Source organism: Hypomesus nipponensis, chromosome 9 (genome assembly GCF_054491055.1).
Source record: "Hypomesus nipponensis isolate SF chromosome 9, ASM5449105v1, whole genome shotgun sequence".
NCBI classification, from domain to species: Eukaryota; Metazoa; Chordata; class Actinopteri; order Osmeriformes; family Osmeridae; genus Hypomesus; species Hypomesus nipponensis.
Window position 1 is genome coordinate 15,276,238 of NC_140369.1, and position 26,648 is coordinate 15,302,885.

At 41.9% G+C, this 26,648-nt stretch overlaps 6 protein-coding genes across 9 annotated transcripts; 3 read left to right on the top strand and 3 right to left on the bottom strand.

Moving 5' to 3' along the window:
* Positions 1-2,874: 2,874 nt before the first annotated feature.
* On the bottom strand, positions 2,875-4,371 carry mrps16 (mitochondrial ribosomal protein S16). Of its 4 annotated transcripts, none has more exons than XM_084706441.1 (4): positions 4,246-4,371; positions 3,962-3,988; positions 3,566-3,832; positions 2,875-3,245 (listed from the first exon to the last, which is right to left on the bottom strand). In XM_084706441.1, exons 2-4 carry the CDS (start codon positions 3,972-3,974, stop codon positions 3,121-3,123), a joined length of 405 nt encoding a protein of 134 aa, XP_084562567.1. In that variant the 5' UTR covers positions 3,975-3,988; positions 4,246-4,371; the 3' UTR covers positions 2,875-3,120. The 4 variants fall into 4 exon arrangements, with proteins under 4 accessions (XP_084562567.1, XP_084562570.1, XP_084562568.1 ...); XM_084706444.1 differs by having other exon boundaries at positions 4,285-4,361; XM_084706442.1 differs by having other exon boundaries at positions 4,206-4,284.
* A 581-nt stretch (positions 4,372-4,952) lies between these two features.
* Positions 4,953-9,864, top strand: tma7 (translation machinery associated 7 homolog). The gene is made up of 4 exons (XM_084705722.1): positions 4,953-5,109; positions 5,564-5,619; positions 6,440-6,527; positions 9,222-9,864. The coding sequence occupies exons 1-4, from the start codon at positions 5,094-5,096 to the stop codon at positions 9,254-9,256; spliced, it is 195 nt and encodes a 64-aa protein (XP_084561848.1). The 5' UTR covers positions 4,953-5,093; the 3' UTR covers positions 9,257-9,864.
* On the bottom strand, positions 7,590-13,494 carry LOC146273137 (deoxyribonuclease-1-like). The gene is made up of 13 exons (XM_084705721.1): positions 13,421-13,494; positions 12,152-12,237; positions 11,855-11,943; positions 11,646-11,732; positions 11,145-11,257; positions 10,815-10,927; positions 10,503-10,660; positions 10,138-10,234; positions 9,866-9,930; positions 8,355-8,446; positions 8,205-8,266; positions 7,865-7,984; positions 7,590-7,790 (listed from the first exon to the last, which is right to left on the bottom strand). The coding sequence occupies exons 2-13, from the start codon at positions 12,230-12,232 to the stop codon at positions 7,773-7,775; spliced, it is 1,095 nt and encodes a 364-aa protein (XP_084561847.1). The 5' UTR covers positions 12,233-12,237; positions 13,421-13,494; the 3' UTR covers positions 7,590-7,772.
* A 1,360-nt stretch (positions 13,495-14,854) lies between these two features.
* On the top strand, positions 14,855-17,547 carry LOC146273138 (deoxyribonuclease-1-like). Its single transcript, XM_084705065.1, has 9 exons — positions 14,855-14,926; positions 15,120-15,306; positions 15,471-15,565; positions 15,696-15,782; positions 15,914-16,026; positions 16,185-16,297; positions 16,456-16,613; positions 16,800-16,896; positions 17,090-17,547. Exons 2-9 carry the CDS (start codon positions 15,226-15,228, stop codon positions 17,330-17,332), a joined length of 987 nt encoding a protein of 328 aa, XP_084561191.1. The 5' UTR covers positions 14,855-14,926; positions 15,120-15,225; the 3' UTR covers positions 17,333-17,547.
* Positions 17,548-18,878: 1,331 nt separating this feature from the next.
* Positions 18,879-23,268, bottom strand: LOC146273139 (deoxyribonuclease gamma-like). The gene is made up of 10 exons (XM_084705038.1): positions 23,178-23,268; positions 22,095-22,180; positions 21,798-21,886; positions 21,590-21,676; positions 21,087-21,199; positions 20,747-20,859; positions 20,435-20,592; positions 20,092-20,188; positions 19,848-19,912; positions 18,879-19,651 (listed from the first exon to the last, which is right to left on the bottom strand). Coding segments are annotated over exons 2-10 (804 nt in total). The 5' UTR covers positions 22,176-22,180; positions 23,178-23,268; the 3' UTR covers positions 18,879-19,650.
* Positions 23,269-24,157: 889 nt separating this feature from the next.
* Positions 24,158-26,612, top strand: LOC146273140 (deoxyribonuclease-1-like). Its single transcript, XM_084705084.1, has 8 exons — positions 24,158-24,371; positions 24,536-24,630; positions 24,761-24,847; positions 24,979-25,091; positions 25,250-25,362; positions 25,521-25,678; positions 25,865-25,961; positions 26,155-26,612. Exons 1-8 carry the CDS (start codon positions 24,291-24,293, stop codon positions 26,395-26,397), a joined length of 987 nt encoding a protein of 328 aa, XP_084561210.1. The 5' UTR covers positions 24,158-24,290; the 3' UTR covers positions 26,398-26,612.
* The last annotated feature ends 36 nt before the right edge of the window (positions 26,613-26,648 follow it).

The following is a 26,648-nucleotide window of genomic DNA, read 5'->3' on the forward strand; positions in this document are numbered from 1 at the left end:
TTGGAGACCAGCATTGTGTTATTATTCCATGTTTCATAAGTGATAAAATGAAGGGGGAAGAAGGATTGGCAATGATAGCACACCCTTGGTAAACTTTTGTACTGGGTTGGTGCTGTACTCCTGTTTACTGGAATTTCTAATCTCCTCACACCCTTCTCGTATTTTTCTTTACTGAAGATCAGAACAAACTGACGTCAGAGTCAAAGAGACCGATTTCTAAACCAGTTGGACAAATACAGTATATGTCATGTCTGTTACACATTTTACGTAATAATTTTCGGTCAATGAGTAAAGGAAAGATTTGTAAGTAATAAAAATAAAAATACATTTTTACTTTGAATATCCATTCAATTGAATGGGAAAATGGGTCCAAACTTTTGACTGGTACTGTACATTATGTGGAACTTGTAAATCTATCAATTTTATTTCTGATTTAGCTTAAGCATTCCCTCAGGGAAATTGTATTTATTAAAACAAAAATGAAATTTCTTATGAATCTTGGTTCACATATCCAATATTTAATACCCAATATCAAATATATTTAACTTAATGCCGATCTTGTATTGTTATACAATCAAGCATGGCACTTAATCTAATTATTTTAGAATTCACAGAAAACATTGAAAAATGTTTAAATAATAGGCTGTTGATTGTAACAAAAAACACCAAGTCTAAATATAAGTTGAATAGGCACACCAAAACAGTAACTCTGATAGTGTTCTGTTTTTGTGATGTTTTGTTAATGTAACATCATCACCTCTGCAGGTGAAAATGTTAGAAGTGGCATTTGTCAAGTTATGGATTGCCCTAACATGTTGACCATGTTCTACATCCAGATTTAATCAGTTTGCTTGGACAGCTATACATCTTATCTTATTTGATCAAGGATTAGCATATGCAATACAGCAACTGAGGCAAGTTCATGATCTGGCATTCAGTATACACTGTGATTCTTGTATTCAATATTTACTCAGTGTAATGACCAACTGACTTGAGTCAAATAGATTAAGGGACGTTAATTTATCAATGATATTGATGTGTTATAGAATCAAGACCAACACACAAACAGTATCTGCATACACCCTGGTGTTTAATTACAAGATATATACAGTGTAAATATAGGGAGGATTTATGTGTGTCAAGAATATTGACACAAATCGCTGCCTGATTTAATCCAGCTCACAATTTACGTCAAAAGCTTGTTGAACATGATTGTTACTTTGCTGTTACAATCATGTAGCATACAACTTATGGTACAGCATTAGCACAAAAACACAAACAATCTCTCAATAGTCAAATAACATTCTATTTTGGTAGTATCAAAATACTTACAGTACATACTAATAATTCAACATGAAGGTGCATAGTGAGTAACTAATTACGTTGAGTAAGAGTGCTATTGTGAGTGTACTCAAGGAGGAGAACACACCATAATTTTAAAGTAACTTACTCTGAACTGATAACCAATCAACAGTAGTTAAAGGAAGTAAGATGAGGAAAAATGAAATAAAAAACTGTGTTCATTACACAGAACTCCCCACCTATGTTTGCTTTAACAAAAGTTTGAAAAAGGGAAAATTAATTCTCTCTTAAACCTTTTTCTTCTCCTTGGTACTCTTTTTCGTGTTGGGCCGTGATTTATATTGTGATGAATTTAAGGATCAAACATGGATTGACTTTTTGTATTCACAAACTTTGGACTTGAACTTTGTTTGTACTTGTGCTTGTTTAAAAGCGAGACCACACATGTAAAAGCAGCAACCCATATGTTGAAGGTGAATATGTTAATCATATAAGCCTACATTGATTATGAACAACACAAATTTTAATTCCTGTCCATGGGACCCATAAAGATTTAAATATGACCTTTTTTCTGTGATTCCTTCAATATAATCCTCCCCTCCCCCCCAACACACACACACACATTCCTCTTGTTGGTCTCCTCCTAAGCAACTGTTATTAGGTGTATTGTTTCACCATACCTACTGATTTGAAACATAGGTCTCAACTTCTAACACATGTACATGCCACAATAAACACAACGCCCTCAGTAACTGTATATATTTTGGAACACAAGGCTTGTCTTTTAATGATGATATATGACAAAGGTCCAGAAGAGCTAATACATGATGAAAAAAGAAGCAAAGGACTGGTACAACAGTCAATGCTTGAGTGTTGTCAGAAAAGCATTATTTTCTGAAGAGCATTGCTCATGAACCAGTAGACCACTAATACCTTGTTTTATATATATACATATTGGTTGATTTGTTAACATTTTATTATGTTCACAATGTTCAAAGTCTAAGTTTATAAATAGGCATTTCAACATGTGGTGAAATGAAGGAAAATGACTCAACAAGGGAATATTCCTGTCAAACCACCCTCTTAAAATTCCTTTCTCCCTCATAATTCAACAGTGTTTGAGGAACATGGCTTACTCAAAAGGTTTAATAATTTCTCTGTGATTACCTTTTATGTTATGTCAATACAAACAAACCTTTCCAAATGTTCCGCCTTTGCATGTCAGGTGTAGCCAACAGATAGCCTAACAATATATTTTTTCTCAACTTTATATCCTGTTTTGAGCAGCTCGTACAAGATAATTTCCTTAATTTCTGCAGTAAAGCAAACTACTACTTCAGAAACCTGGCATTTAGGAGACTGAACTGCAAGTTATCAGATTTGAATTTGAAGTGTTCATTGTGACCAGGATTCTCTTCAGAAACTGATTGGGAGATTTGTTAAGCTTCATTTGTTGATCTAATAAGGAAATTACAATGTTAATAAATAAATCAACTTAAACATTTTTTTCCATTTTGCAGATGCCTTTATCCCAATGAAACATTGCTGAAATTAACATACTGTAAAATTACATGTTTTCACTTTGCTTGTTTAATAAAACCAAATAAGAGTACATTACACAAATATTTGCCAATGGTTATTCACACAACCAATTCTGATGCAATATAACATATCTTGTTTTCCGTGTTGCTGATATAAGAAGCCAGTCAGTCTAAGTTTGCAGGGGAGGCTAAATCATCAATATCTTAATGTTCCTGATCCCCTTCTGTTCTGATGACTGACTGTTGGTCAGTCAGTCACACATCCTCCACATGACTCTCAGAGCTCCAGCTGCTTCTCTGCTCCCTCAGCTGCATCTCTGGTCTCTGTGAGCTGGGCCTGGGCCAGGCGGCGCTCTGCCTCAGTCACAGTCATGGGGTGCAGAGGGAAAAACCCTGCCAGCCCTGTAGATAGAAAGGAAAAGGTAAAAGACCCCCAACATGATCCATCCACATACTGAGGTAATTACTTTATATATTTTTGGTATTAACCTAAGTAAAATTACAGGTTTTTACCCAGGTCAAATTAGAAGAGAATTAAAGGCCACTGAAATTACTGTATCCTTCAACCTTTTATGAGTCTTGTCAAATAGACCTTTAATCCTATAGAATTTACCAAAGCTTAGAATGCATATAGGAATTGAGTTTTATTATTATGTATACTGTTAATACACAGGCCTATCACATTTATGGGAAAGGCATGGGGACATTCTGAAAAAACTCACCTAGTAGTTTCGCCACAGGCTTTGATGGATGTGCACCACACCCAATCCAGTACTTGATTCTGTCAAAGTTGAAACTGACCAGTTTCTCGTTGTATATGTTCGGAAGGGGGTCGTAAGTGCCCAACTGTTCTATGTACTTGCTGTCACGTGCCCGCTTGTTGTAAGCAGCCACGATGCGGTAAAACGGTCGGTTGACTTGTTTGTGCCCAGCCAGTGCCAGCCTAATTGCGACATGTCCACCATGGTACTTTTTCAGTAAAAGAGATGCTGTTTAGAGAAAATACACATAATCAGGATACGGTCTATAAAAATAGATACGCATACTATGTATCTGACTGGTAGGATCAAACAAACACCCATTCGCCTAATTCTAGTCAAAATTGTGAAAATACTCACATAGATGAACCATGTTGAAATTTATTCCTGCAATAAAAAAGCAAGTTCGTAGAATATCACAATTACTGCGCACTTTAAATACACAAACACTCGAATTAGCTATCGTTAGAGTTAACCTTCTCTCAATAGCTGGCTAGCTTGTCATAGTACATAGCTTGCAATTGACATTCAACAAGATCTGTTAAGACACCGTTCATTGCCAAATCAGATCTCAATGCTACAATAATCTAAGATATCAAAATACCTGTACGCTCAAAAAATGACTTCAGTTAGAAAACGTTTACATTAATGCTTTGCACTTGCTTAGCCCAAGTCACATTTACCAGGGCGCAGCCATTTTTAAACAGGATGTGTCGTGAAGTGTTTAGCTGGAGTTTTTTTTCGCGTTATTCTGACGAATGGCACGGATGGCTCTGGTTGGACCGAGCTCTGGTAGCGTAAGCAGAGCCTGACTATATTAGACATTCTCTGGCTTGGTTGAAGGGATTTGTGTGGTATTACAATATCGCTGGAAAATATGTTTGCCTTTTACATTGTAAATTAAACCGTTGGGTTAAACCCCCCTGTTAATAGCCTATGAAAAATAGGTCATTTTATAAATCATCTATTGGAGAAAGATATGCATACTGCAATGAAAGTACATTAGGTGTACTTGACTTCATGCAGCAACGTCGGCGCCGACAGACGGATGCAGCCGTCTGCCTTGAAGCTGAGAATGCCATTGGCTACTTCAAGTCAGCCGGGCTGCAGGCGATGCTGGCGCTGCATGAAGTCGAACGCACCTAATGATTTTGGCGCGCAGCCTACGTTTCGCTAACCCAACGGAATAACATCCGAGTCACAATGTTAGCTACGCTGTTTATTTCAGTTTTTTTTTTATGGCACGCCACGAATTGTAACATGTTTAGTAATTTTTTAGTAGACTATTAATCCTATAAACAAAATAATTTTGAAGTAGAGTGTAGATGATCGCAAAGGGTGTTGCTCTGATGAGGTCGTTTCCACAAGGGAAGGTATCCGGGTCATATTTTCAACCTGCTCTGTATAGTCTCTCACGCTGCAGCTTCTGCGGAGTTGTAGGCTACAATAGCCCTTTAATTTGTGGGTTTTATCTCCGGAATCAATCGAAAATATGTCTGGTAGAGAAGGTGAGCAGTGGACAACTTGAGTTATTCTATTTGAATAGGTTAATAGTTATTGTATTCCCGCGTTGAGGTGGAAATATCTGCGAGGTAGCTAGCCTAGTGCTAAACCGAGACTTGTCAAGCCACACTGCTAACTCACTAGCTCAAGCTAGTTTTACTCAGTGACTAAGCTGACTAAACCAGCTGCCACTGACAACAGGCTCGCTCTACTTTTCTGTATAAAGCATGACAATCTATCTAGTTAGATAGCTATTATTAAGTGTCTGCTGACTTAAGAGACAAACAATAAATTATGAAGACATTATGGCTAGTTAATCGGGTTTCCCACTGCGAATTGGTATTTTATTGAATAGCGAGAACATTTGCCCTAGGTTAGCTAACTCGCTAGTTATCAAACAAAGTAGCCCAGCTGTCTTGCAGTGCAAGACTATAATTGTTCATAATTATTGTTTGGCAGGAGGTAAAAAGAAGCCCCTCAAGGCGCCCAAGAAACAGAACAAGGACTTGGATGACGTACGTATCCCCCATACCACACAGCACTGAAACCAGTGTTCATATCAGTACCCTGCACAGGGATGTCAGGAATGAGGTCCTGTCATTGTAAGATGGGTAACATGAAACACGTTTGATTTAAATTAATTGGCTATTAGCTCATTGGGTAAGCATAGCAGGCAAAGGATGTCATAAGAATGTCATATCATTGGTTTTTCCAGTAGCTTCACAGGTCATTTAAAATAAGGATTGTCATTTAGGGTAAATACTTGAAGAATATCCTGTTAATTTTTACACTGTTGAACATGTCAACAGTGACATGTCAGTATCATAGTGTTTAATAGCCAAGTAAGTGGTCACAAACAAGGAATTTACTATGGTGGGCAGGTGCATACAGTAAACATAATAAACAAGATAAAATGTACAACAAAATACTGGCAAAGCTATACAATATAATATAGAATACAAAAATAACACTGAATGTGGTAGAGTGACACGGTGTCAGTGTCATATTCGGGCCTTGTTAATAAGGCTAGTTGCCGAAGGAAATGAACTGTTCTTATGGCGTGAAGTTTTGGTCCTGATGGACCGTAGCCTTCTGCGGGGGGGAATGGCTGAATGGCAGTGTGTCACGGGTGGGAGTCGGCGGCCAGAATCTTCCTCGCCCGCTTCAGGGTCCTCGAGGTGTGCAGGTCCTCGAGGGTAGGCAGATTGCAGCAGATACCTTCTCAGCGGTGCGAATGATACGCTGCAGTCTGCTCTTGTCCTTGGCAGTGGTGAGCATGTCAATCTCCCAAGGCATACCAATGTAACCTTTCCTACCTGTTCCTCATGTCTGTAGGATGACGCAGCTTTCAAGCAGAAGCAGAAGGAGGATCAGAAAGCCATGGATGCCCTGAAGGCCAAAGCTGCAGGAAAAGGACCACTAAGTAAGAGACAGAGACAGTTCATTTTGTATTTCTTTTTTTTTTGTAATGAGGATTGTTTAATTCCTGGGGCCTGTACTACAGGCCGGTAACAAGCGAGGTAACTTCAAGTTCAACCCATGGTTTTCTGGACCACAAGGTGGGTCACTTGTTACCGGGGTAGATCGCCATGGTAACACAATCTGAACGCCTAACCTGGTTGGGTGCAGGTTAAGTTGGAGATCAACTGGTATAAAAGCCCCGCCCACTAACTCAGTGTTGAGGATAATGGCGTCGCCGTTCATAGAAGATCCTGTGCAGCTTGGTGCATGGATAGTGAGAAGTGCGTCCAGAAGAGCCAGAACATTTAGAGACAGACAAAACCCTTTCGCATTCCCTCATGAGTATCTTTATAAAAGATATATATTCTCAGCAGAGGGAAATACGTATCTTTGCCAGCTTCTTGGGCCGTATGTTGCCAATGCGACACATCGAAGTCCCACAGACTGTATGCATAACGTTTAGTGTGGGTGATGCGGAGAACCTGAGCAAGAACACGGTCTGCTGCGCAGTATTCATACAGATTTTCTTTAATGGCTGTTGCCACCATATTCTGATAAAGGAGTGATGAAAGAGAGATATCCAAAGTGCCCTTTGTAAAAACTTCGGACTCTAATATGTTGATATTGAACAAGGACTCTAAGATGTCTAAGATTGATCAAGGATTTTCATTCTGTCTTCATTCAATGTTCTGATTTCCGTTCAGTAAATGTATGCAAATGATATCATATTTTACAACTTAATGCATCATTTGCTCATTTAAACATACATTTACAGGAAACTAGTAATGAAACCAATATTTGACCTAATATTAGTTATCAACTGGGGAGGTTTCATGTTATCCCTATTCACTGGGGTGTCTCCCCTTAACCCATTCTGTTGTCCTTTGGTTGCTTTGAGCCATTTTCTATTCATTTCCATATCTGAAATTTGGGTTTCTTTCAACCAAAACATTTAAAACCAAAAAGGACAACGTGCATGGTACCGTACAATGCTCTTCACAAGTTAAATAAATGATCATTTCACTACTTTCATTGATTTGTTTTATTCACTTATATAGCATTTTTCCAAATCAATAAATATGACATAAAAAAAAAATGAAAACCCCCACAAAAGACTCAAAGGCACAACAAAAAAATCTTTGGGACAAAAAGCCACAAAAAAGTATAAAAATACCAAAATGTAGAAAAACGTTTAACAAATACATCCTCATGTGTTCTCCCTTTCCTAGGAACACAGAAAAAGAATGTCAGTGTAAATAAGTTTAGCGTCATTTATTCATACATTCAGTCATGTACTACCTTCTTCTCATATTCCAGTTTTTCTATCTCCAGCCTTGTTTTTTCAATTAAAAGCCTCTTGTACTCTATATCGAGCTCCAGGGTTTTTTTATACAGGGCCGTAACATTGTCTGCTCCAACCTGAAACAAATAAAGAACATTGTCCCTTAGCAAGGCACACAAAGGAGAAAGTTGAAGGTGTCCATTTGACTACTGTGTTTCAAGGTTCATTGATTATATCTTGTGTCTTTTTCCTGGCCTTGAAGTGGAGGCCCTAGGCTCAGGGGGAGGAAGAAGTTCCTCTTCCTGCTGAGTTTAACTAGCATACATACTGGTGTATGACTATTAGTTTCACTGTTACCTCTGTATGGCACAGTGGGACGACAGTGGGGGGTGGCAGCAACACCACTGTATTTCCTGTCACTGCAGAGAACAGTAACACATTTCACTCCTACAATATTCGTAGATAATTGTTGAATGAACATGGTCACATAGATGACTGGAAACACACCCTGTTCACATGCCTGGGTGTCCAAGCTGCTGCCACCAGGGTCTGAAGAAATGCCCTCTTTCACTCCTTCCATCAGGCGACGACCCTGATTGCTGGAGAGTGCCAGTACAGCAACAAAAGTTTAACATTATAGAATGCACAAGTGTAATTATGGTCACATCTCTTGCTTGGGGCAGTGATATCAATATGATATCCTGGGGCAGTGATATCAGTATTTTATGCATTTACAGTGTCTACTATTTTCTGCCAGCTTTCTGTCCTTGATTTGGCAGCATCGACTGTGTTGCTTATGGCCTGTATTACATGTCTGTAGTCCTGATATGTTTGTATTACAATACGCAGGATGAGCAGACAGTTTGTCAGATGATAGTCTGCTCTTCCTGCGTGAAATATGCGGCTGTTGTTTTGTCCATGTTTGCGATTGGACATAGTGGTGCAAGCACCGCCCCTTTGTGAACGCGCACGTCTCTAGATTGGAAAGATCTGTGTTGAGTCAATGAGTTGATAACTGCCGTGATTTGTGATTGCGATTGTTAGGCTTCGTGTAGCTGGGTAACTGAAAGTAATCCAGAGCATGTTGATCTTGATTCGTAGTACAGGCCCCTGCCATACCAAAAATAAAGGTGGCCAGCCTTTTTATGCGTCCTTTTTATATGATGCCGATGAAAGCCACTGTTGTGTTTGTGCCAAGTCATGTGATCCATGTAATCAAATATTTGATTACATCACTACTTTCTCTACTTTTACGTCACTACTTTCTCAACCGTTTTGAAAGACAGTACTGCTGGTTACAGATGCCTCCTATGTAGTGTTTACAGCCTAAGTGTCTGGTTCATCTTACTAATGTGTATGGCTTTTGTTTTACAGCTGGTGGAGGAATCAAGAAGTCTGGGAAGAAGTGAGGTGAACGACTCCCTTGGCTGGCTACGTAGTGCCAGAGCAGTCTCTACCCAGATGATCACAGCCCCACTCCTGTCAGCTGCCCCTGGGTCCAGGCACACTTATCAAATGAAATAACCCTTAATCTTTCCCCTTGAAAAGCAAGTGTTCTGAAATAAAGTTTTGTAACCGCATTTTCATTATCAGTTTTTAATCTTACTTGTTTTTCATAAGTCTTCTAATCTACAAGGGTATATGAGCTAATTAATTCCTATACTGTTCAAACATGCATTGCAGGGTTTGTTTGTTTGTTTTTTTCAGCCCATCTAGGCTGTCTTCATCCTCTTGTCTGCCCCATGATCTCTAGTGTCTCTCATTTCCGGTCTTCAGGTTTCTGACACCCTCCCTTAGTACCTCTAGGTTGGGCCACATGTTAATAGTGGTTAGGCATTCATTTAGGTTAGGCATTCATTAAAAGGTTAATTTCAGGCTAAATTATTTTGCCTAACAGTGAGAGTGTGTGTGAATGGAGAATTCAGTGTAATTTTTTCCTTTTTGTACAGTTTTATCTTTTCTTTTCCTGATCAAAGTGTGGGAGATTGACAAATAAAAATAGAATTGCTGCTTCTCACCACTTTGACTTTTTGCTTTTCTTCAGCTCAACCTCTACAGGGTAGTGGTCACTCACATCTAGGGTCTGAAAAAAACAGGTTAGTGAGTCTATAGACCCTATTGATGAATCAAACAGTGTGCTCTTATGACATGACATTGTTATGGAGGCTTTCAGGAACACTTCAACTATTGAGCGTCACCTCTTAAGCATAGGATTTTTTTATTTAAAACACTAAGATTGAGAACATTGTCAAGCATTTGTTGATTGTACAGGTTTGTGGTATTTCCGTACCTGCTCATAAGTCAGTCCATATTCCTGCTGGAAGTTGAAAGGTTTGGCTGAGTTTGGAACAACGGCAGCCAGCATGTCTTCTCCATAGACCACTATCCTGCAAGATGTCAAAAGAGGATGGCCTTTAGAGCAGCTTAGGAGTGAAATACACATCTTCACATGTTGCAGAGAACAGCTGTTGATCTATCTATAGTTAACAAATCTTAGAGGTATGGTTTTATTTACAGCAGAGTTGGTACCTTCTGTATTCAGTTTTGTTGTACCTTGGTATATTAATCCCCAGGTGAGGCTGTTAAGGACTTTCCTAGTACACTTCAAGTATCTGGCAGTATTTGAAAATATCATTTGGGATGGGTGTGTCTCACCTGTCGTAAGTGTGGTCGTTTTTATGACTCGCTGTGGTGTCAACATCATCACTGATTAGCCAATGAAAGTTCTTGTCGCTGCGGATACGGATCACCTTCATTTCGTTCTTGGAGACATAGGAGCCATCTGCATTGAAGTCCCCGAGGATCATAATGTTCTGGAACACACACACCCCATACAATACCTTGAAACATTTTTCACTGTGGACAGAGAGAAAACATGACAAGCAAGGTGTCCTTCTCCAAAAGAAAGGACTTTACACCAGTTCCATGTATAGTACTGTATTTTAATGAGGCTCCGGTGACACCTACGTCAGTCCTCCACTTTTGCTTCACGTCTAGGAAGACGTCGTACAGCTCGTCCAGCTCCTTTTCTGCTTCAACAGGCTTTGTGTGCACTGGCATCAGCACAAGGTCATCCATCACTGAGAAACACATGCACACATTTGTTTGTATAAAATACATCCCATATACTTTTCTATTTATTTATTCACAATACCACTAAAAAATTGCAATAATACAGTTGGGATACAAGACCAATTGGGTAGAGTGAATGGGTCCCCCAAAGAAGCTAGGAAAGCTTATAGGTGGGGTGAGTGAGACTACTGTGTAGTGAGTGATGCCTGTGTTGTTGCTGCTTACCAGTGTTGTGGCATTTGAAGCGGAGGACGTATGGTTCCCTGGCAAACGTGTCTTCCTGACCTGCTTGTTTGTCTGCAAACTGGTAGGTGTCCATCAGATCCACCACATCATCCCTTCAAATGGAGAGGCACGTTGGCAAGGAAGGCATGAAACTGGTTTCATATACAGGTCATAGAATAACTGTTATTTTGTGCTTGAAACTAATGCCTGACTTCCATAGAAGTGGCTCCCATGTACTGTCAACAATCCATTATGTTACACATTTGATCTGACTTAAATGTCATTTCTTAATTGTTTGGGGTAAACAAAAAATAATTGTTCAAATGTTAAACAAAGGAAAGTATCCTTCCATCTACTGGTAGGCCAACTAGTGTGAATCTCAACTGGCTGTCCTGGATTCCTTGTGTTTTTTGACATCCATCCCAAAATACACTGACAAAAAAGAAAGGGGTTGGATCTGGTGCTCCATTAGGGCCGATAGATCCAGAGTTCAGCGTTCACCTGTAGAGAAACAGGTACTGTTCCTTGTATCTAGTCCTGCCCAGACGAGTGCTGATCTCCATGGTGTAGTGATGCTTCTTGTTGACTCTGCAGGAACAGGTTGACCATGACAAATAAACACATGGAATACAGTATGTCTGCATTTACTGATGTTAAAGAATGCCCACACAATCTGGAGGTCCTAAACAATAACAACCACAACAACTCACTTGTTAAGTTCCTGCAAGAAGGTTTTGACTGATTTCCCCTTGGCATCCACAACCTCCAAGATGACTATGATGTCATAGCGAGACACTATCTGTAGGGGGCAGCAGAGTCTCCATGTCACTGGTCTGTTCTCTCTGTGAAACCATGATGCTTGTGTACTAAATGATGCAGGCAGCCATGCTATATTACATTTAACACTAACAATCATGCTATTTAAAATGACCAAACACAACCCAACTGTAAACTGTAAACACAACTGAAAGACAACATATCACAAGACAATGACCAAGAATGTGTACCTTGATAAGTATGGAAAGGATTTTGGGGTCTGAGACCTTATTGGTCCCAAACCTCTGGATGTTGAAAGCTGCCACCTTCATGATTGCTGCAAGATGATAGAGATAGAGAGATAGAGAGAGAGAGAGAGAGAGAGGCAGAGAGAGAGAGAGAGAGAAATGGAGAGAAAGAGACTGTGTGTGAGACAAGAGACATTCATTCATTTAGCAGACGCTTTTATCCAAAGCGACTTCCAAGAGAGAGCTTTACAAAGTGCATAGGTCACTGATAATAACAACAAGACAGCCCCAAAGCATTGCGGGTAGCCAAAAACGAAGTTTTACACATTGTGAACAACCAAAAAAGAGACAGAGTTACTGTAACGGTGAGGACAGAGTTAATGGTGAGGACAAAGAGAGTGTAACTATCATGTTGCAGCCATGTGGAGACAGCATGTTATCCTGTCATCAGGAAAATGTTTACGAGACCCTCTACATTTACAGGAAACTTGTTAAAAATCCTTTCCTGACCACACAGAAAAACTCTACAAATAGTCTCCTCAAGCTGTGAGGATCTTGTTAATGGGTCTCCAGAGGAGGTTTAACTTGGTACCCCTCCACAATTACTCAAATATGTCTGATGCACGCCTGTACATGTATCTGTCCCCTTCACACACAAACTCTCACACACAAACAACACACACATGTACATACAAGCAGGATCCTCAACCTGTTGCTCAGGATGGCATCTCAATAGTGATGGGTGATTGTATGAAGACTAACCCCCTCCCCTCCGCCCACACACACTCACGCACTCTAAAAACACCTTCAACTCTACCCCTGTCTCTGTCTCTGTACATCTATCATGATCTATCATTTACCAAACCAGAAGGTTTTACCATCAGTCAAACTCAGATCATGCTGAGACATGTTCACTGTCCACTTTGTTTCCTCCACACCACACACACATTCTTACATCATGGAACATTCTTTCCTTTTCCAAGTTACAAATGTAAGAGACCACTCCCTCTCTACCTGTCTAACTGCCCCTTAAATTGTGTCACTACCTAATCCAACCACTCTCCTTTCAGTTCACAAACAGGTTCTTCTTTCAGTATCTATTACCAGAAAATATCTCCAACACAAACTTCTAACAGCCTGGGCATAGTTCAAACAAAACATTGTCTCCATGTGTTTTCATTGGATAACCATGTCATCTGAGTAATGTTACAAATGTTACATCAACTGTCTGCTGTAAAATAAGCACACAGAAAAATCACAGAGTTCACTTACCTTGAGGAATAGAACAAAGGGATGAACACAAAGTAAAAGGTTAACCCAGGTGTTCAACTGAAGTTACGTGTGTGTGTGCGTGCGGTGTGTGTGTCTGTGGTGTTTTTGTGACTTGACAGGAGTCTGGCTTTCTTGTATGGCGTACCTGCAATCTGATTGGCTGAAACGTGAGTGAAGCCCAGCCCAACATACAGGACATCATAACATCAACAACCCCATGAAGATCAAATGCACGCTGTAAGACACCCAGTCCCCCACACTGAAACTCATACACACACACACACTCACACGCACACACACACACACACACACACGCACACACACACACACACTGACAGACAGGCTTAAACTTTTTCAGGTATTGTGTGGGCTGTGAATCCATGGTTGTGTGTTAGAGTGTCTGTATGTGTTCCCACCCATCCGTCTATTTGCTAGTTGACTGCCGCCGCAGTCGCAACGCTAACCCAAAACAAACAAACACAACCATTTGCCCCCATTATTTCAGCATTATTCCCTCCCCAAAACTGACTGTTAGTTTTATAGTCATATGTTCCTCCCAACTCCCGAGCAACAATACTAACATCCCCCAAAGGCTTGTTTTATAGTTGTACAGCCTGAGATATCTTGTGCATTACAGTATTTCTTATCTATGTGAGACCTGGATGAGTGAAAAGGATAAAACCATCGGGAACGGTGATAATTGTTATTAATTGAGTTCAGTTACAGTGAATCTTGGATGTGAACACATGAGTTCTGTGTTTTTGTTGTATGTTGTCTATTTTTAGGAACAGAGGGGTGGAGTTAAGCCTTATGTTTGCACAGAAGCCACAGGTAACTCCCCCCATGCTGCTACTGGGATCATTATCACATGGTGCTTCAGGTTCAACTTGGGCATGACTTACCAAGTTTCTATGTTGGCCTTCACTAGTACAATTAAATGTTAACTACTTTGAACCATTGATTCTATCAGAGTACAGTGAAGGTGAATGCTGCATGGCTGCTCAATGACTTGTGAATCAACCCTGGCTCTTTGACAGATTCTGTAACAACACAGTTCTATGTATTATCAAACTGAAGCTGCTCTGTCAGAGCATCTGCCAACAGTGTCACACATGCAGTGTTTGAGGGTTTTTATATAAAACCTTTACATTCGCAAAGTACATACCCTACCGTTACTAGTTATTAGAAAGTCATGTTCACTGTGGAGCGAGGTAGGGATGTCAATCCATCCCTACCTCTCAGAGCAGGCTGCCCTGCTGCTTCAGTAAGTCAGGACCGACACGGTCACAGTGAGCCTTTGTACCATCAACCCTGTGATATAACTGTCACAACCACCAGCTGTTCATCCAAAAGAGGAAGTCTGTACGTTCCCACCCCTCAGCTCCATCTGAGCTGAGTGCCTGTAGGGTAGATGGAGATAGTTATTCCTGTTGGCTGGAGGTTGGCAGGAGTTGTTGAGGTCTGTCAGGTGTCGAACACCAACCCTCAGATGATCGCTTGGTGTAGGTAAGGTCCCGCAATCAATAAATACATACTGTATGTTAATGAACCATCTTGTGTGTTTGTGTGCATTTGGAGATAAAGGAAGTGACATGACCACAGCACAACAGACGAGAGTGTGTGTTATGTATATTTATGTACGTGCTTGTGTGTATGTGTGCGACAAACCTTTTTATGCTTTCATTTCCTTTGAGGTCAGACAGAAACAACAGTTTTCTCAACTCTTGAGAACACGGTTCCTCTTGTCAACTCCGCTTCTGAAATAGAAAACATAACCGTGGCTCCCTGGACACAGTGCAGGCATCATGAAGATAGCTTCCTTCAACATCCAGAAGTTGGGCTTGAATAAAGTGGCCAATAAGGATGTCCTGTCCTACATCGTCAAGGTAAATTGCTTTCTCATCCCCAGAGTTTTCACATCTTCCTGTTCCTGTATTTGTCAGAGGTACAGTGAGTGAGAAAAGCGTGTCAGACATGGAAAGGGCGTGTGAGGTGTAAAGAGTGGGAAGTGTAGGAGCAGTGGGTCATCTGTGTCCTGGTGTCCCTGCAGATTGTGTCTCGTTACAGTGTCATCCTAATCTTGGAGGTTGTGGACAGGTCTGGCAAGGCCATGAGGACCTTCCTGCAGGAACTCAACAACACACAGTGAGCTAGCACAGTAACCACACGCCCAAATAGAAAACCAAAATAAATGTGTGTTTTTACCATGTTGTGCTATTTTAGGCTAGGCTGTGCTGAATCATGTGTTGACACCCCGTGTCACGTCATGTGTCAGGGATAACAGGAAGCACCCCTACACCATGGCACAGAGCAGCAGGTTAGGCAGAGACTCCTACAAAGAGCAGTTTGTGTTCCTCTACAGGTAGAGCAACAAAGAAACCTTCTGTCTCACAACACAGCAGCTATCTGCACACGCAACCTCTCCGTTTAAACACCTGATGGTCATGAATCCAAACATGAACCCCAGTAGTGACGTTATCATGTTTGTGCCAGAGAGGACCAGGTGAGGCTGACTGACACCTATCAGTATGAAGACGACCAGGCTGGGGACGAGGATGCGTTTGCGAGGGAACCCTACATCTTGCGCTTCACCTGTCTCAGCACAGGTAGCTCTCATTCTGGAAGAAAAGCTCTAACTCACATTTCACATATCGTATGGCTTGATGCTCGAGTGTATTTGTGTATGGCTGTGGGTGCGTGCATACATGTGTTTGTGTACATGCGTCTCCACATATGAGTGTGTGTGTGTGTGTGTGTTTCTCAGTTCTCAGCGACCTGGTGCTTATCCCAGTGCATACCCAGCCTACCGACTCTCGGAAGGAGTTGGATGAGCTGTACGATGTGGTCGAGGTGGTCAGGGAGAAGTGGGAGACTGATGTAAGCGCAACACCCTGTGTAAACATTCTCAGTTGTGGTTCAGACATTTTTTATTTCATTGCACCATTTCATACTGTCCCCTTGTCTTTGTGGGGATTCATTTGTTGTTGATTTTGTGACGTGTCAGTGTGTGTTTGTTTGTGTGTTTGTGTGTCTAGAACATCTTGATACTGGGAGATTTCAACGCAGACGGTCGCTATGTCTCCAGGTCGGGCATGAGGGACATCAGGATCCGCTCTGACGCCAATTATCATTGGCTGATAGCAGATGATGTGGACACAACAGCCAGCACAGCCAATGATCACACCTACGACAGGTAAACTGGTTAGACAACAAGCAGGAAACAGACATCACCCCCACATCATTTCATTTCAACAGTCAACTGACCAGTTTCAGAAATCCACAGTAATCTGATACTGGCTGTAACAGAGAGGTGTATAGAGTAAACTAATAGAGTAAACTAAGCTAGTTGTTGTTGAAACTGACTGTATTGTATCTACAGGATTGTGGTGTATGGAGACAATATGATGGCGGCCATTGTTCCTAACTCGGCTAAGCCCTTCAACTACCAGCAAGAATTCCATCTTTCTACAGATATTGTGGGTCTCCTCCACCACTTAACCACCACTCTCTGCCTCACTCTCTCTCCATCCATGTCTTGTCTCTAATGCAATCATTCTCTCTCTTTCCTTCCCCTTTGTTCTGAACATTCTAATGGCATATTAACACCTCTCTTCTCTAACGCGGCATTTGTGTGTGTGTGTGGGCCTCTGTTTTTGTATGTGTGTGTAGGCTCTCAGTATCAGTGACCACTACCCTGTTGAGGTTGAGCTGAAGAAGAAACAAATGAGTGGCCAAGAAGCTAAGAAGAAGAGAGCCCGGACACCTCAGAGAAAGAAGACAGTTCCAAAAGCACGGAAGAAGAATATTGTTACAGGACCAGAGAAGAAGGAGGAAGTCCAGAAACCACAGAAGAAGACAGTTCCAAAAGCACGGAAGAAGAAGATTGTTGCAGGACCAGAGAAGAAGGAGTAAGTCCAGGAACCACAAAAGAAGAGAGTGGGTGCCTGTAGTCTGAACCAGAGAGCAGCAAAAAAGAAAAAGTAACAGTTGAAAATGTTCCAGAACATAATACTCACCTAAAATGAACATAGCCAAAATCTTAACCAATCAGCTGTTAAAAGGTATCATGGTTGTTTCTCTGATTAAAGCTGACAAACCCTCTCTGCCTGACTTGGTGTCATCTTGGTGTCAGTTTGCTGTCTGTCCACAAGAGAGAGCTCTCCCTCTTGTTCCAGTTCTTGGAGCAGAGGGGATGTGCGGACATATGAGGAGACTAAGGATGGGAAGGAGGGGAAAGTTAGTGGGAGGAGATTAAGAGGATCTATTGCCCCTCCCCTGTTTGGCGGGGTATAAGTGTTCATGTATGTCCTAGGTTCCAGCTGTATCCCACCTGACACCCACAGCCGTCACTCTCTCTCACACTCCAGTCTTGCAGACTCTGACCCTCCGCCCTCTCCTCCGCTCCATCCGTCTTGTCGTCTTGCCCATTGCTCCATCAGTCCTCTGCGAGCGGCAGCACCATGAGCCTGAGGACCAAGCGGATCAGCTCCAGCAGTTCAGTGCGGAGCAGCAACGGGAGGCTGGGGAGCCCCGGGGCTCTAGGGGGCTTCAGCGGGATGTCACTGAGCAGCAGCCCTCTGTACGGGGGCTCCAGCAGTCACCTGGGCCCTGCCCTTATAAGGAGCTGTCGGGACGTGTATGTATGCAAATTCAGAAGCACGAGGACGCGCTTTCAACTTAAGAAAACTCTTCCCGGGGAGCACAACTCAGAAAACCTCTGCTAGGAACACATTTTCAAGCGTTCATGAATTTGGCGGATGTCTTTTTCTTACATTGTTTTTCCGAATCCCGTAAGAAACAATTCAGAAGAAACTTTTAAGAAAATGTTTGAGAATGAGGCCCAATGTCTGCTCCTCCTGCGTGAAATATGCGGCTGTTGTTTTGTCCATGTTTGCAATTGGACATAGTGGTGCAAACACCGCCCCTTTATGTGAACGCGCACGTGTCTAGATTGGAAAGATCTGTGTTGAGTTAGAGAGTTGATAACCGCTGTCGTGATACAACTTATCGTGATTGCGATTGTTAGGCTTTGTTTAGCCGGTTAACTGAAAGTAATCCAGAGCATGTTGATCTTGATTCATGGTACAGGCCCCTGCCATACCAAAAATAAAGTTGGCCAGCCTTTTTATACCTTCCTATATCCTTTTAATAAGATGCCGATGAAAGCCTCTGTTGTGTTTGTGCCAAGTCATGTGATCCATCTAATCAAATATTTGTCACTCAACTGTTTTGAGAGGCATCTGTAACCGGTAGCGCTGTCTTTCAAAACGGTTGAGAAAGTAGTGACAAATATTTGATTACATACTATCTAGTGTTTACAGGCTAAGTGTCTGTTTCACTTTACTAATTGTGTATGGGTTTTGTTTTACAGGGTGTGGCGGTTCTAGACTAATTTTACTGGGGGGCCCAAGGGGGGGCCAGTGTTTAATCAGAGGGGCACATTAAAAACGGAAACAAATTATATTTAAACATTAAATACTTTAATTTTGCTTTACATTAAAATCATACAAAATGCTCTGGCTCTCCCTCTTCCAGCTCCTCAACTCTCTCAATACCTTTACATGTTTCTCTAACTTTTTATGATATGTTACTCTAACTTTTTTTATTAAAAAGGCTGCATTGTCCCTTCCGCGGTTCATGATGACTACTAGAAGAAGAAGAACGTGTAAAAAAAAAAAGTAAAAAAAAAAAAATATATATTTTTTTTTTGTCAGCTCAGGGGGGCCACAGGGGGGGTCAGGGACATTTTTACAGGGGCACTGGCCCCTGTAGGCCCACGTGTAGAAACGCCCCTGTTTACAGCTGGTGGAGGAATCAAGAAGTCTGGGAAGAAGTGAGGTGAACGACTCCCTTGGCTGGCTACGTAGTGCCAGAGCAGTCTCTACCCAGATGATCACAGCCCCACTCCTGTCAGCTGCCCCTGGGTCCAGGCACACTTATCAAATGAAATAACCCTTAATCTTTCCCTATGAAAAGCAGGTCTTCTGAAATAAAGTTTTCTAACCACATTTTCATTATCAGTTTTTAATCTTACTTGTTTTTCATAAGTCTTCTAATCTACAAGGGTATATGAGCTAATTAATTCCTATACTGTTCAAACATGCATCGCAGGGTTTCTTTGTTCGTTTTTTTCAGCCCATCTAGGCTGTCTTCATCCTCTTGTCTGCCCCATGATCTTTAGTGTCTCTCCATTTCCGGTCTTCAGGTTTCTGACACCCTCCCTTAGTACCTCTAGGTTGGGCCACATGTTAATAGTGGTTAGGCATTCATTTAGGTTAGGCATTCATTAAAAGGTTAATTTCAGGCTTAATTATTTTGCCTAACAGTGAGAGTGTGTGTGAATGGAGAATTCAGTGTTATTTTTTCCTTTTTGTACAGTTTTATTTTTTCTTGTGTGGGAGATAAAAATAGAATTGCTGCTTCTCACCACTTTGACTTTTTGCTTTTCTTCAGCTCAACCTCTACAGGGTAGTGGTCACTCACATCTAGGGTCTGAAAAAAAACAGGTTAGTGAGTTTATAGACCGTATTGATGAATCAAACAGTGCTCTTATGACATCATATTATTAGGGAGGCTTTCAGGGACACTTCAACCTTAGCATAGGAATACAAACAACATTGAGAACATTGTCAAGCATTTGTTGATTGTACAGGTGTGTGGTATTTCCCTACCTGTTTATCAGTCAGAACATATTCCCGCTGGAAGTTGAAAGGTTTGGCTGAGTTTGGAACAATGGCATCCAGCATGTCATCTCCATAGACCACTATCCTGCAAGATGTCAAAAGAGGATGGGAGAGTCTGGGAGTGAAATACACATTTTCACATGTTGCAGAGAAGAGTTGTTGATCTATCTATAGTTAACAAATCTTAGAGGTATGGTTTTATTTACATTAGAGTTTGTACCTTCTGTATTCATTTTTGTTGTACATAGGTATATTTATCCCCAGACGAGGCTGTTACGCTTCAAGTATCTGGCAGTATTTGAAAATAATATTTGGGATAGGTGTGTCTCACCTGTCATAAGTGTGGTCATTTTTGTTATTCGCAGTGGTGTCAACATCATCACTGATCAGCCAATGAAAGTTCTTGTCGCTGCGGATACGGATCACCTTCATTTCTTTCTTGGAGACATAGGAACCACCTGCATTGAAGTCCCCGAGGATCATAATGTTCTGGAACACACACACCCCATACAATACCTTGAAACATTTTTCACTGTGGACAGAGAGAAAACATGACAAGCAAGGTGTTCTTCTCCAAAAGAAAGGACTTTACACCAGTTCCATGTATAGTACTGTATTTTAATGAGGCTCCGGTGACACCTACGTCAGTCCTCCACTTTTGCTTCACGTCTAGGAAGACGTCGTACAGCTCGTCCAGCTCCTTTTCTGCTCCAACAGGCTTTGTGTGCACTGGCATCAGCACAAGGTCATCCATCACTGAGAAACACATGCACACATTTGTTTGTATAAAATACATCCCATATACTTTTTCTATTTATTTATTTATGTATTCACAATACCATTTCAAATACTACAATAATACAGTTGGGGTACAAGACCATTTGGGTAGAGTGAATGGGTCCCCCAAAGAAGCTAGGAAAGCTTATAGGAGGGGTGAGAGAGACTACTGTGTAGTGAGTGATGCCTGTGTTGTTGCTGCTTACCAGTGTTGTGGCATTTGAAGCGGAGGATGTATGGTTCCCTGGCAAACACGTCTTCCTGACCTGCTTGTTTGTCTTCAAACTGGTAGGTGTCTATCAGATCCACCACATCATCCCTTAAAATGGAGAGGCACGTTGGCAAGGAAGGCACGAAACAACGGTTTCAGATACAGGTCATAGAATAACTGCCATTTTGTGCTTGAAACTAATGCCTGACTTCCATAGAAGTGGCTCCCATGTACTGTCAACAGTCCATTATGTTACACATTTGATCTGACTTCAATGTCATTTCTTAATTGTTTGGGGTAAACAAAAAATAATTGTTCAAATGTTAAACAAAGGAAAGTATCCTTCCATCTACTGGTAGGCCAACTAGTGTGAATCTCAACTGGCTGTCCTGGATTCCTTGTGTTTTTTGACATCCATCCCAAAATACACTGACAAAAAAGAAAGGGGTTGGATCTGGTGCTCCATTAGGGCCGATAGATCCAGAGTTCAGCGTTCACCTGTAGAGAAACAGGTACTGTTCCTTGTATCTAGCTCTGCCCAGACGAGTGCTGATCTCCATGGTGTAGTGATGCTTCTTGTTGACTCTGCAGGAACAGGTTGACCATGACAAATAAACACATGGAATACAGTATGTCTGCATTTACTGATGTTAAAGAATCTCACACAATCTGGAGGTCCTAAACGTTAACAACCACAATATCTCACTTGTTAAGTTCCTGCAAGAAGGTTTGGATTGCTTCCCCCTTGGCATCCACAACCTCCAAGATGACTATGATGTCATAGCGAGACACTATCTGTAGGGGACAGCAGAGTCTCCATGTCACTGGTCTGTTCTCTCTGTGAAACCATGATGCTTGTGTACTAAATGATGCGAGCAGCCATGCTATATTACATTTAACACTAACAATCATGCTATTTAAAATGACCAAACACAACCCAACTGTAAACTGTAAACACAACTGAAAGACAACATATCACAAGACAATGACCAATAATGTGTACCTTGATAAGTATGGAAAGGATTTTGGGGTCTGAGACCTTATTGGTCCCAAACCTCTGGATGTTGAAAGCTGCCACCTTCATGATTGCTGCAAGATGATAGAGATAGAGAGATAGAGAGAGAGAGAGAGAGAGGCAGAGAGAGAGAGAGAGAGAGGCAGAGAGGAATGGAGAGAAAGAGAATGTGTGTGAGACAAGAGACAGAGTTCATGGTGAGGACAAAGAGAGTGAAACTATCATGTTGCAGCCATGTGGAGACAGCATGTTATCCTGTCATCAGGAAAATGTTCATGAGACCCTTTACATTTACAGGAAACTTGTTAAAAATCCTTTCCTGACCACACAGAAAAACTCTACAAATAGTCTCCTCAAGCTGAGAGGATCTTGTTAATGGGTCTCCAGAGGAGGTTTAACTTGGTACCCCTCGACGATTACTCAAATATGTCTGGTACACGCCTGTACTTGTACCTGCCCCCTTCACACACAAACTCTCACACACACTCATGTGCATACATGCAGGATCCACAACTGCTTGCTCAGGATGGCATCTCAATAGTGATGGGTGATTGTATGAAGAATAACCCCATCCCATCCCCTCCGCCCACACACACACACAGGCACTCTAAAAACATCCTAAACTCTACCACTGTCTCTGTACGGCTATCATGAATTACAATGCAAAAAGGTTTTACCATCAGTCAAACTCAGATCATGCTGAGACATGTTCACTGTCCACTTTGTTTCCTCCACACCACACACACATTCTTATATCATGGAACAATCTTTCCTTTTCCAAGTTACAAATGTAAGAGACCACTCCCTCTCTACCTGTCTAACTGCCCCTTAAATTGTCTCACTACCTAATCCAACCACTCTCCTTTCAGTTCACAAACAGGTTCTTCTTTCAGTATCTATTACCTGAAAATATCTCCAACACAAACTTCTAACAGCCTGGGCATAGTTCAAACAAAACATTGTCTCCATGTGTTTTCATTGGATAACCATGTCATCTGAGTAATGTTACAAATGTTACATCAACTGTCTGCTGTAAAATAAGCACACAGAAAAATCACAGAGTTCACTTACCTTGAGGAATAGAACAAAGGGACGAACACAAAGTAAAAGGTTAACCCAGGTGTTCAACTGAAGTTACGTGTGTGTGTGTGCGCGGTCTGTGTGTCTGTGGTGTTTTTGTGACTTGACAGGAGTCTGGCTTTCTTATATGGTGCACTTGCAATCTGATTGGCTGAAACGTGAGTGAAGCATAGCCCAACATACAGGACATAATAACATCAACAACCCCATGATAAGATCAAATGCACGCTGTAACACACCCAGTTCCCCACACCGAAACTCACACACACACACACACACACACACACTGACAGACAGACAGACTTAAACATTTTCAGGTATTGTGTGGGCTGTGAATCCATGGTTGTGTGTTAGAGTGTCTGTGTGTGTTCCCACCCATCAGTCTATTAGCTACAGTTGACTGCCGCCGCAGTCGCATCGTTAACCCAAAACAAACAAACAAACATTTGCCCCCATTATTTCAGCATTATTCTCTCCTCAAAACTGACTGTCAGCTTAATACTCATATGTTCCTCCCAGCTCCTGAGCAACAATACTAACATCCCCCAAAGGCTTGTTTTATAGTCTAGTTTACAGCCTGAGATATCTTGTGCATTACAGTATTTCTTATCTATGTGAGACCTGGATGAGTGAAAAGGATAAAACCATCGGGAACGGTGATAATTGTTATTAATTGAGTTCAGTTACAGTGAATCTTGGATGTGAACACATGAGTTCTGTGTTTTTGTTGCCTGTTGTCTCTTTCTAGGAATAGAGGGGTGGAGTTAAGCCTGATGTTCCAGGTCGGGCATGAGGGACATCAGGATCCGCTCTGACGCCAATTATCATTGGCTGATAGCAGATGATGTGGACACAACAGCCAGCACAGCCAATGATCACACCTACGACAGGTAAACTGGTTAGACAACAAGCAGGAAATATGTTATGTATATTTATGTACGTGCTTGTGTGTATGTGTGCGACAAACCTTTTTATGCTTTCATTTCCTTTGAGGTCAGACAGAAACAACAGTTTTCTCAACTCTTGAGAACACGGTTCCTCTTGTCAACTCCGCTTCTGAAATAGAAAACATAACCGTGGCTCCCTGGACACAGTGCAGGCATCATGAAGATAGCCTCCTTCAACATCCAGAAGTTGGGCTTGAATAAAGTGGCCAATAAGGATGTCCTGTCCTACATCGTCAAGGTAAATTGCTTTCTCATCCCCAGAGTTTTCACATCTTCCTGTTCCTGTATTTGTCAGAGGTACAGTGAGTGAGAAAAGCGTGTCAGACATGGAAAGGGCGTGTGAGGTGTAAAGAGTGGGAAGTGTGGGAGCAGTGGGTCATCTGTGTCCTGGTGTCCCTGCAGATTGTGTCTCGTTACAGTGTCATCCTAATCTTGGAGGTTGTGGACAGGTCTGGCAAGGCCATGAGGACCTTCCTGCAAGAACTCAACAACACACAGTGAGCTAGCACAGTAACCACACGCCCAAATTGAAAACCAAAATAAATGTGTGTTTTTACCATGTTGTGCTATTTTAGGCTAGGCTGTGCTGAATCATGTGTTGACACCCCGTGTCACGTCATGTGTCAGGGATAACAGGAAGCACCCCTACACCATGGCACAGAGCAGCAGGTTAGGCCGAGACTCCTACAAAGAGCAGTTTGTGTTCCTCTACAGGTAGAGCAACAAAGAAACCTTCTGTCTCACAACACAGCAGCTATCTGCACACGCAACCTCTCCGTTTAAACACCTGATGGTCATGAATCTAAACATGAACCCCAGTAGTGACGTTATCATGTTTGTGCCAGAGAGGACCAGGTGAGGCTGACTGACACCTATCAGTATGAAGACGACCAGGCTGGGGACGAGGATGCGTTTGCGAGGGAACCCTACATCTTGCGCTTCACCTGTCTCAGCACAGGTAGCTCTCATTCTGGAAGAAAAGCTCTAACTCACATTTCACATATCGTATGGCTTGATGCTCGAGTGTATTTGTGTATGGCTGTGGGTGCGTGCATACATGTGTTTGTGTACATGCGTCTCCACATATGAGTGTGTGTGTGTGTGTGTGTTTCTCAGTTCTCAGCGACCTGGTGCTTATCCCAGTGCATACCCAGCCTACCGACTCTCGGAAGGAGTTGGATGAGCTGTACGATGTGGTCGAGGTGGTCAGGGAGAAGTGGGAGACTGATGTAAGCGCAACACCCTGTGTAAACATTCTCAGTTGTGGTTCAGACATTTTTTATTTCATTGCACCATTTCATACTGTCCCCTTGTCTTTGTGGGGATTCATTTGTTGTTGATTTTGTGACGTGTCAGTGTGTGTTTGTTTGTGTGTTTGTGTGTCTAGAACATCTTGATACTGGGAGATTTCAACGCAGACGGTCGCTATGTCTCCAGGTCGGGCATGAGGGACATCAGGATCTGCTCTGACGCCAATTATCATTGGCTGATAGCAGATGATGTGGACACAACAGCCAGCACAGCCAATGATCACACCTACGACAGGTAAACTGGTTAGACAACAAGCAGGAAACAGACATCACCCCCACATCATTTCATTTCAACAGTCAACTGACCAGTTTCAGAAATCCACAGTAATCTGATACTGGCTGTAACAGAGAGGTGTATAGAGTAAACTAATAGAGTAAACTAAGCTAGTTGTTGTTGAAACTGACTGTATTGTATCTACAGGATTGTGGTGTATGGAGACAATATGATGGCGGCCATTGTTCCTAACTCGGCTAAGCCCTTCAACTACCAGCAAGAATTCCATCTTTCTACAGATATTGTGGGTCTCCTCCACCACTTAACCACCACTCTCTGCCTCACTCTCTCTCCATCCATGTCTTGTCTCTAATGCAATCATTCTCTCTCTTTCCTTCCCCTTTGTTCTGAACATTCTAATGGCATATTAACACCTCTCTTCTCTAACGCGGCATTTGTGTGTGTGTGTGGGCCTCTGTTTTTGTATGTGTGTGTAGGCTCTCAGTATCAGTGACCACTACCCTGTTGAGGTTGAGCTGAAGAAGAAACAAATGAGTGGCCAAGAAGCTAAGAAGAAGAGAGCCCGGACACCTCAGAGAAAGAAGACAGTTCCAAAAGCACGGAAGAAGAAAATTGTTGCAGGACGAGAGAAGAAGGAGGAAGTCCAGAAACCACAGAAGAAGACAGTTCCAAAAGCACGGAAGAAGAAGATTGTTGCAGGACCAGAGAAGAAGGAGTAAGTCCAGGAACCACAAAAGAAGAGAGTGGGTGCCTGTAGTCTGAACCAGAGAGCAGCAAAAAAGAAAAAGTAACAGTTGAAAATTTTCCAGAACATAATACTCACCTAAAATGAACATAGCCAAAATCTTAACCAATCAGCTGTTAAAAGGTATCATGGTTGTTTCTCTGATTAAAGCTGACAAACCCTCTCTGCCTGACTTGGTGTCATCTTGGTGTCAGTTTGCTGTCTGTCCACAAGAGAGAGCTCTCC

What these genes read in the sequence shown, in the direction of transcription:
- LOC146273139 (XM_084705038.1), bottom strand. Translation starts at nt 22,175, where the DNA reads ATGAAGGTGGCAGCTTTCAACATCCAGAGGTTTGGGACCAATAAGGTC. An exon ending in AGCAAAAGTGGAGGACTGAC is followed by an intron (nt 20,593 to 20,746) that starts GTAGGTGTCACC and finishes TGTGTGTTCCAG; the next exon opens with AACATTATGATCCTCGGGGA. An exon ending in ATGTTCTGACTGATAAACAG is followed by an intron (nt 19,913 to 20,091) that starts GTAGGGAAATAC and finishes GTTTTTTTTCAG; the next exon opens with ACCCTAGATGTGAGTGACCA.
- LOC146273138 (XM_084705065.1), top strand. Translation starts at nt 15,226, where the DNA reads ATGAAGATAGCTTCCTTCAACATCCAGAAGTTGGGCTTGAATAAAGTG. An exon ending in CTTCACCTGTCTCAGCACAG is followed by an intron (nt 16,027 to 16,184) that starts GTAGCTCTCATT and finishes TGTGTTTCTCAG; the next exon opens with TTCTCAGCGACCTGGTGCTT. An exon ending in TCCATCTTTCTACAGATATT is followed by an intron (nt 16,897 to 17,089) that starts GTGGGTCTCCTC and finishes ATGTGTGTGTAG; the next exon opens with GCTCTCAGTATCAGTGACCA.
- tma7 (XM_084705722.1), top strand. An exon ending in AGAACAAGGACTTGGATGAC is followed by an intron (nt 5,620 to 6,439) that starts GTACGTATCCCC and finishes TCATGTCTGTAG; the next exon opens with GATGACGCAGCTTTCAAGCA. An exon ending in TGCAGGAAAAGGACCACTAA is followed by an intron (nt 6,528 to 9,221) that starts GTAAGAGACAGA and finishes TTTGTTTTACAG; the next exon opens with CTGGTGGAGGAATCAAGAAG.
- mrps16 (XM_084706441.1), bottom strand. An exon ending in GCCTGTGGCGAAACTACTAG is followed by an intron (nt 3,246 to 3,565) that starts GTGAGTTTTTTC and finishes TTCTATCTACAG; the next exon opens with GGCTGGCAGGGTTTTTCCCT.
- LOC146273140 (XM_084705084.1), top strand. Translation starts at nt 24,291, where the DNA reads ATGAAGATAGCCTCCTTCAACATCCAGAAGTTGGGCTTGAATAAAGTG. An exon ending in CAGTTTGTGTTCCTCTACAG is followed by an intron (nt 24,848 to 24,978) that starts GTAGAGCAACAA and finishes TGTTTGTGCCAG; the next exon opens with AGAGGACCAGGTGAGGCTGA. An exon ending in AATGATCACACCTACGACAG is followed by an intron (nt 25,679 to 25,864) that starts GTAAACTGGTTA and finishes TTGTATCTACAG; the next exon opens with GATTGTGGTGTATGGAGACA.
- LOC146273137 (XM_084705721.1), bottom strand. Translation starts at nt 12,232, where the DNA reads ATGAAGGTGGCAGCTTTCAACATCCAGAGGTTTGGGACCAATAAGGTC. An exon ending in TCCTTTCCATACTTATCAAG is followed by an intron (nt 11,944 to 12,151) that starts GTACACATTCTT and finishes TGCCCCCTACAG; the next exon opens with ATAGTGTCTCGCTATGACAT. An exon ending in CACCCAGGCATGTGAACAGG is followed by an intron (nt 8,267 to 8,354) that starts GTGTGTTTCCAG and finishes TGTTCTCTGCAG; the next exon opens with TGACAGGAAATACAGTGGTG.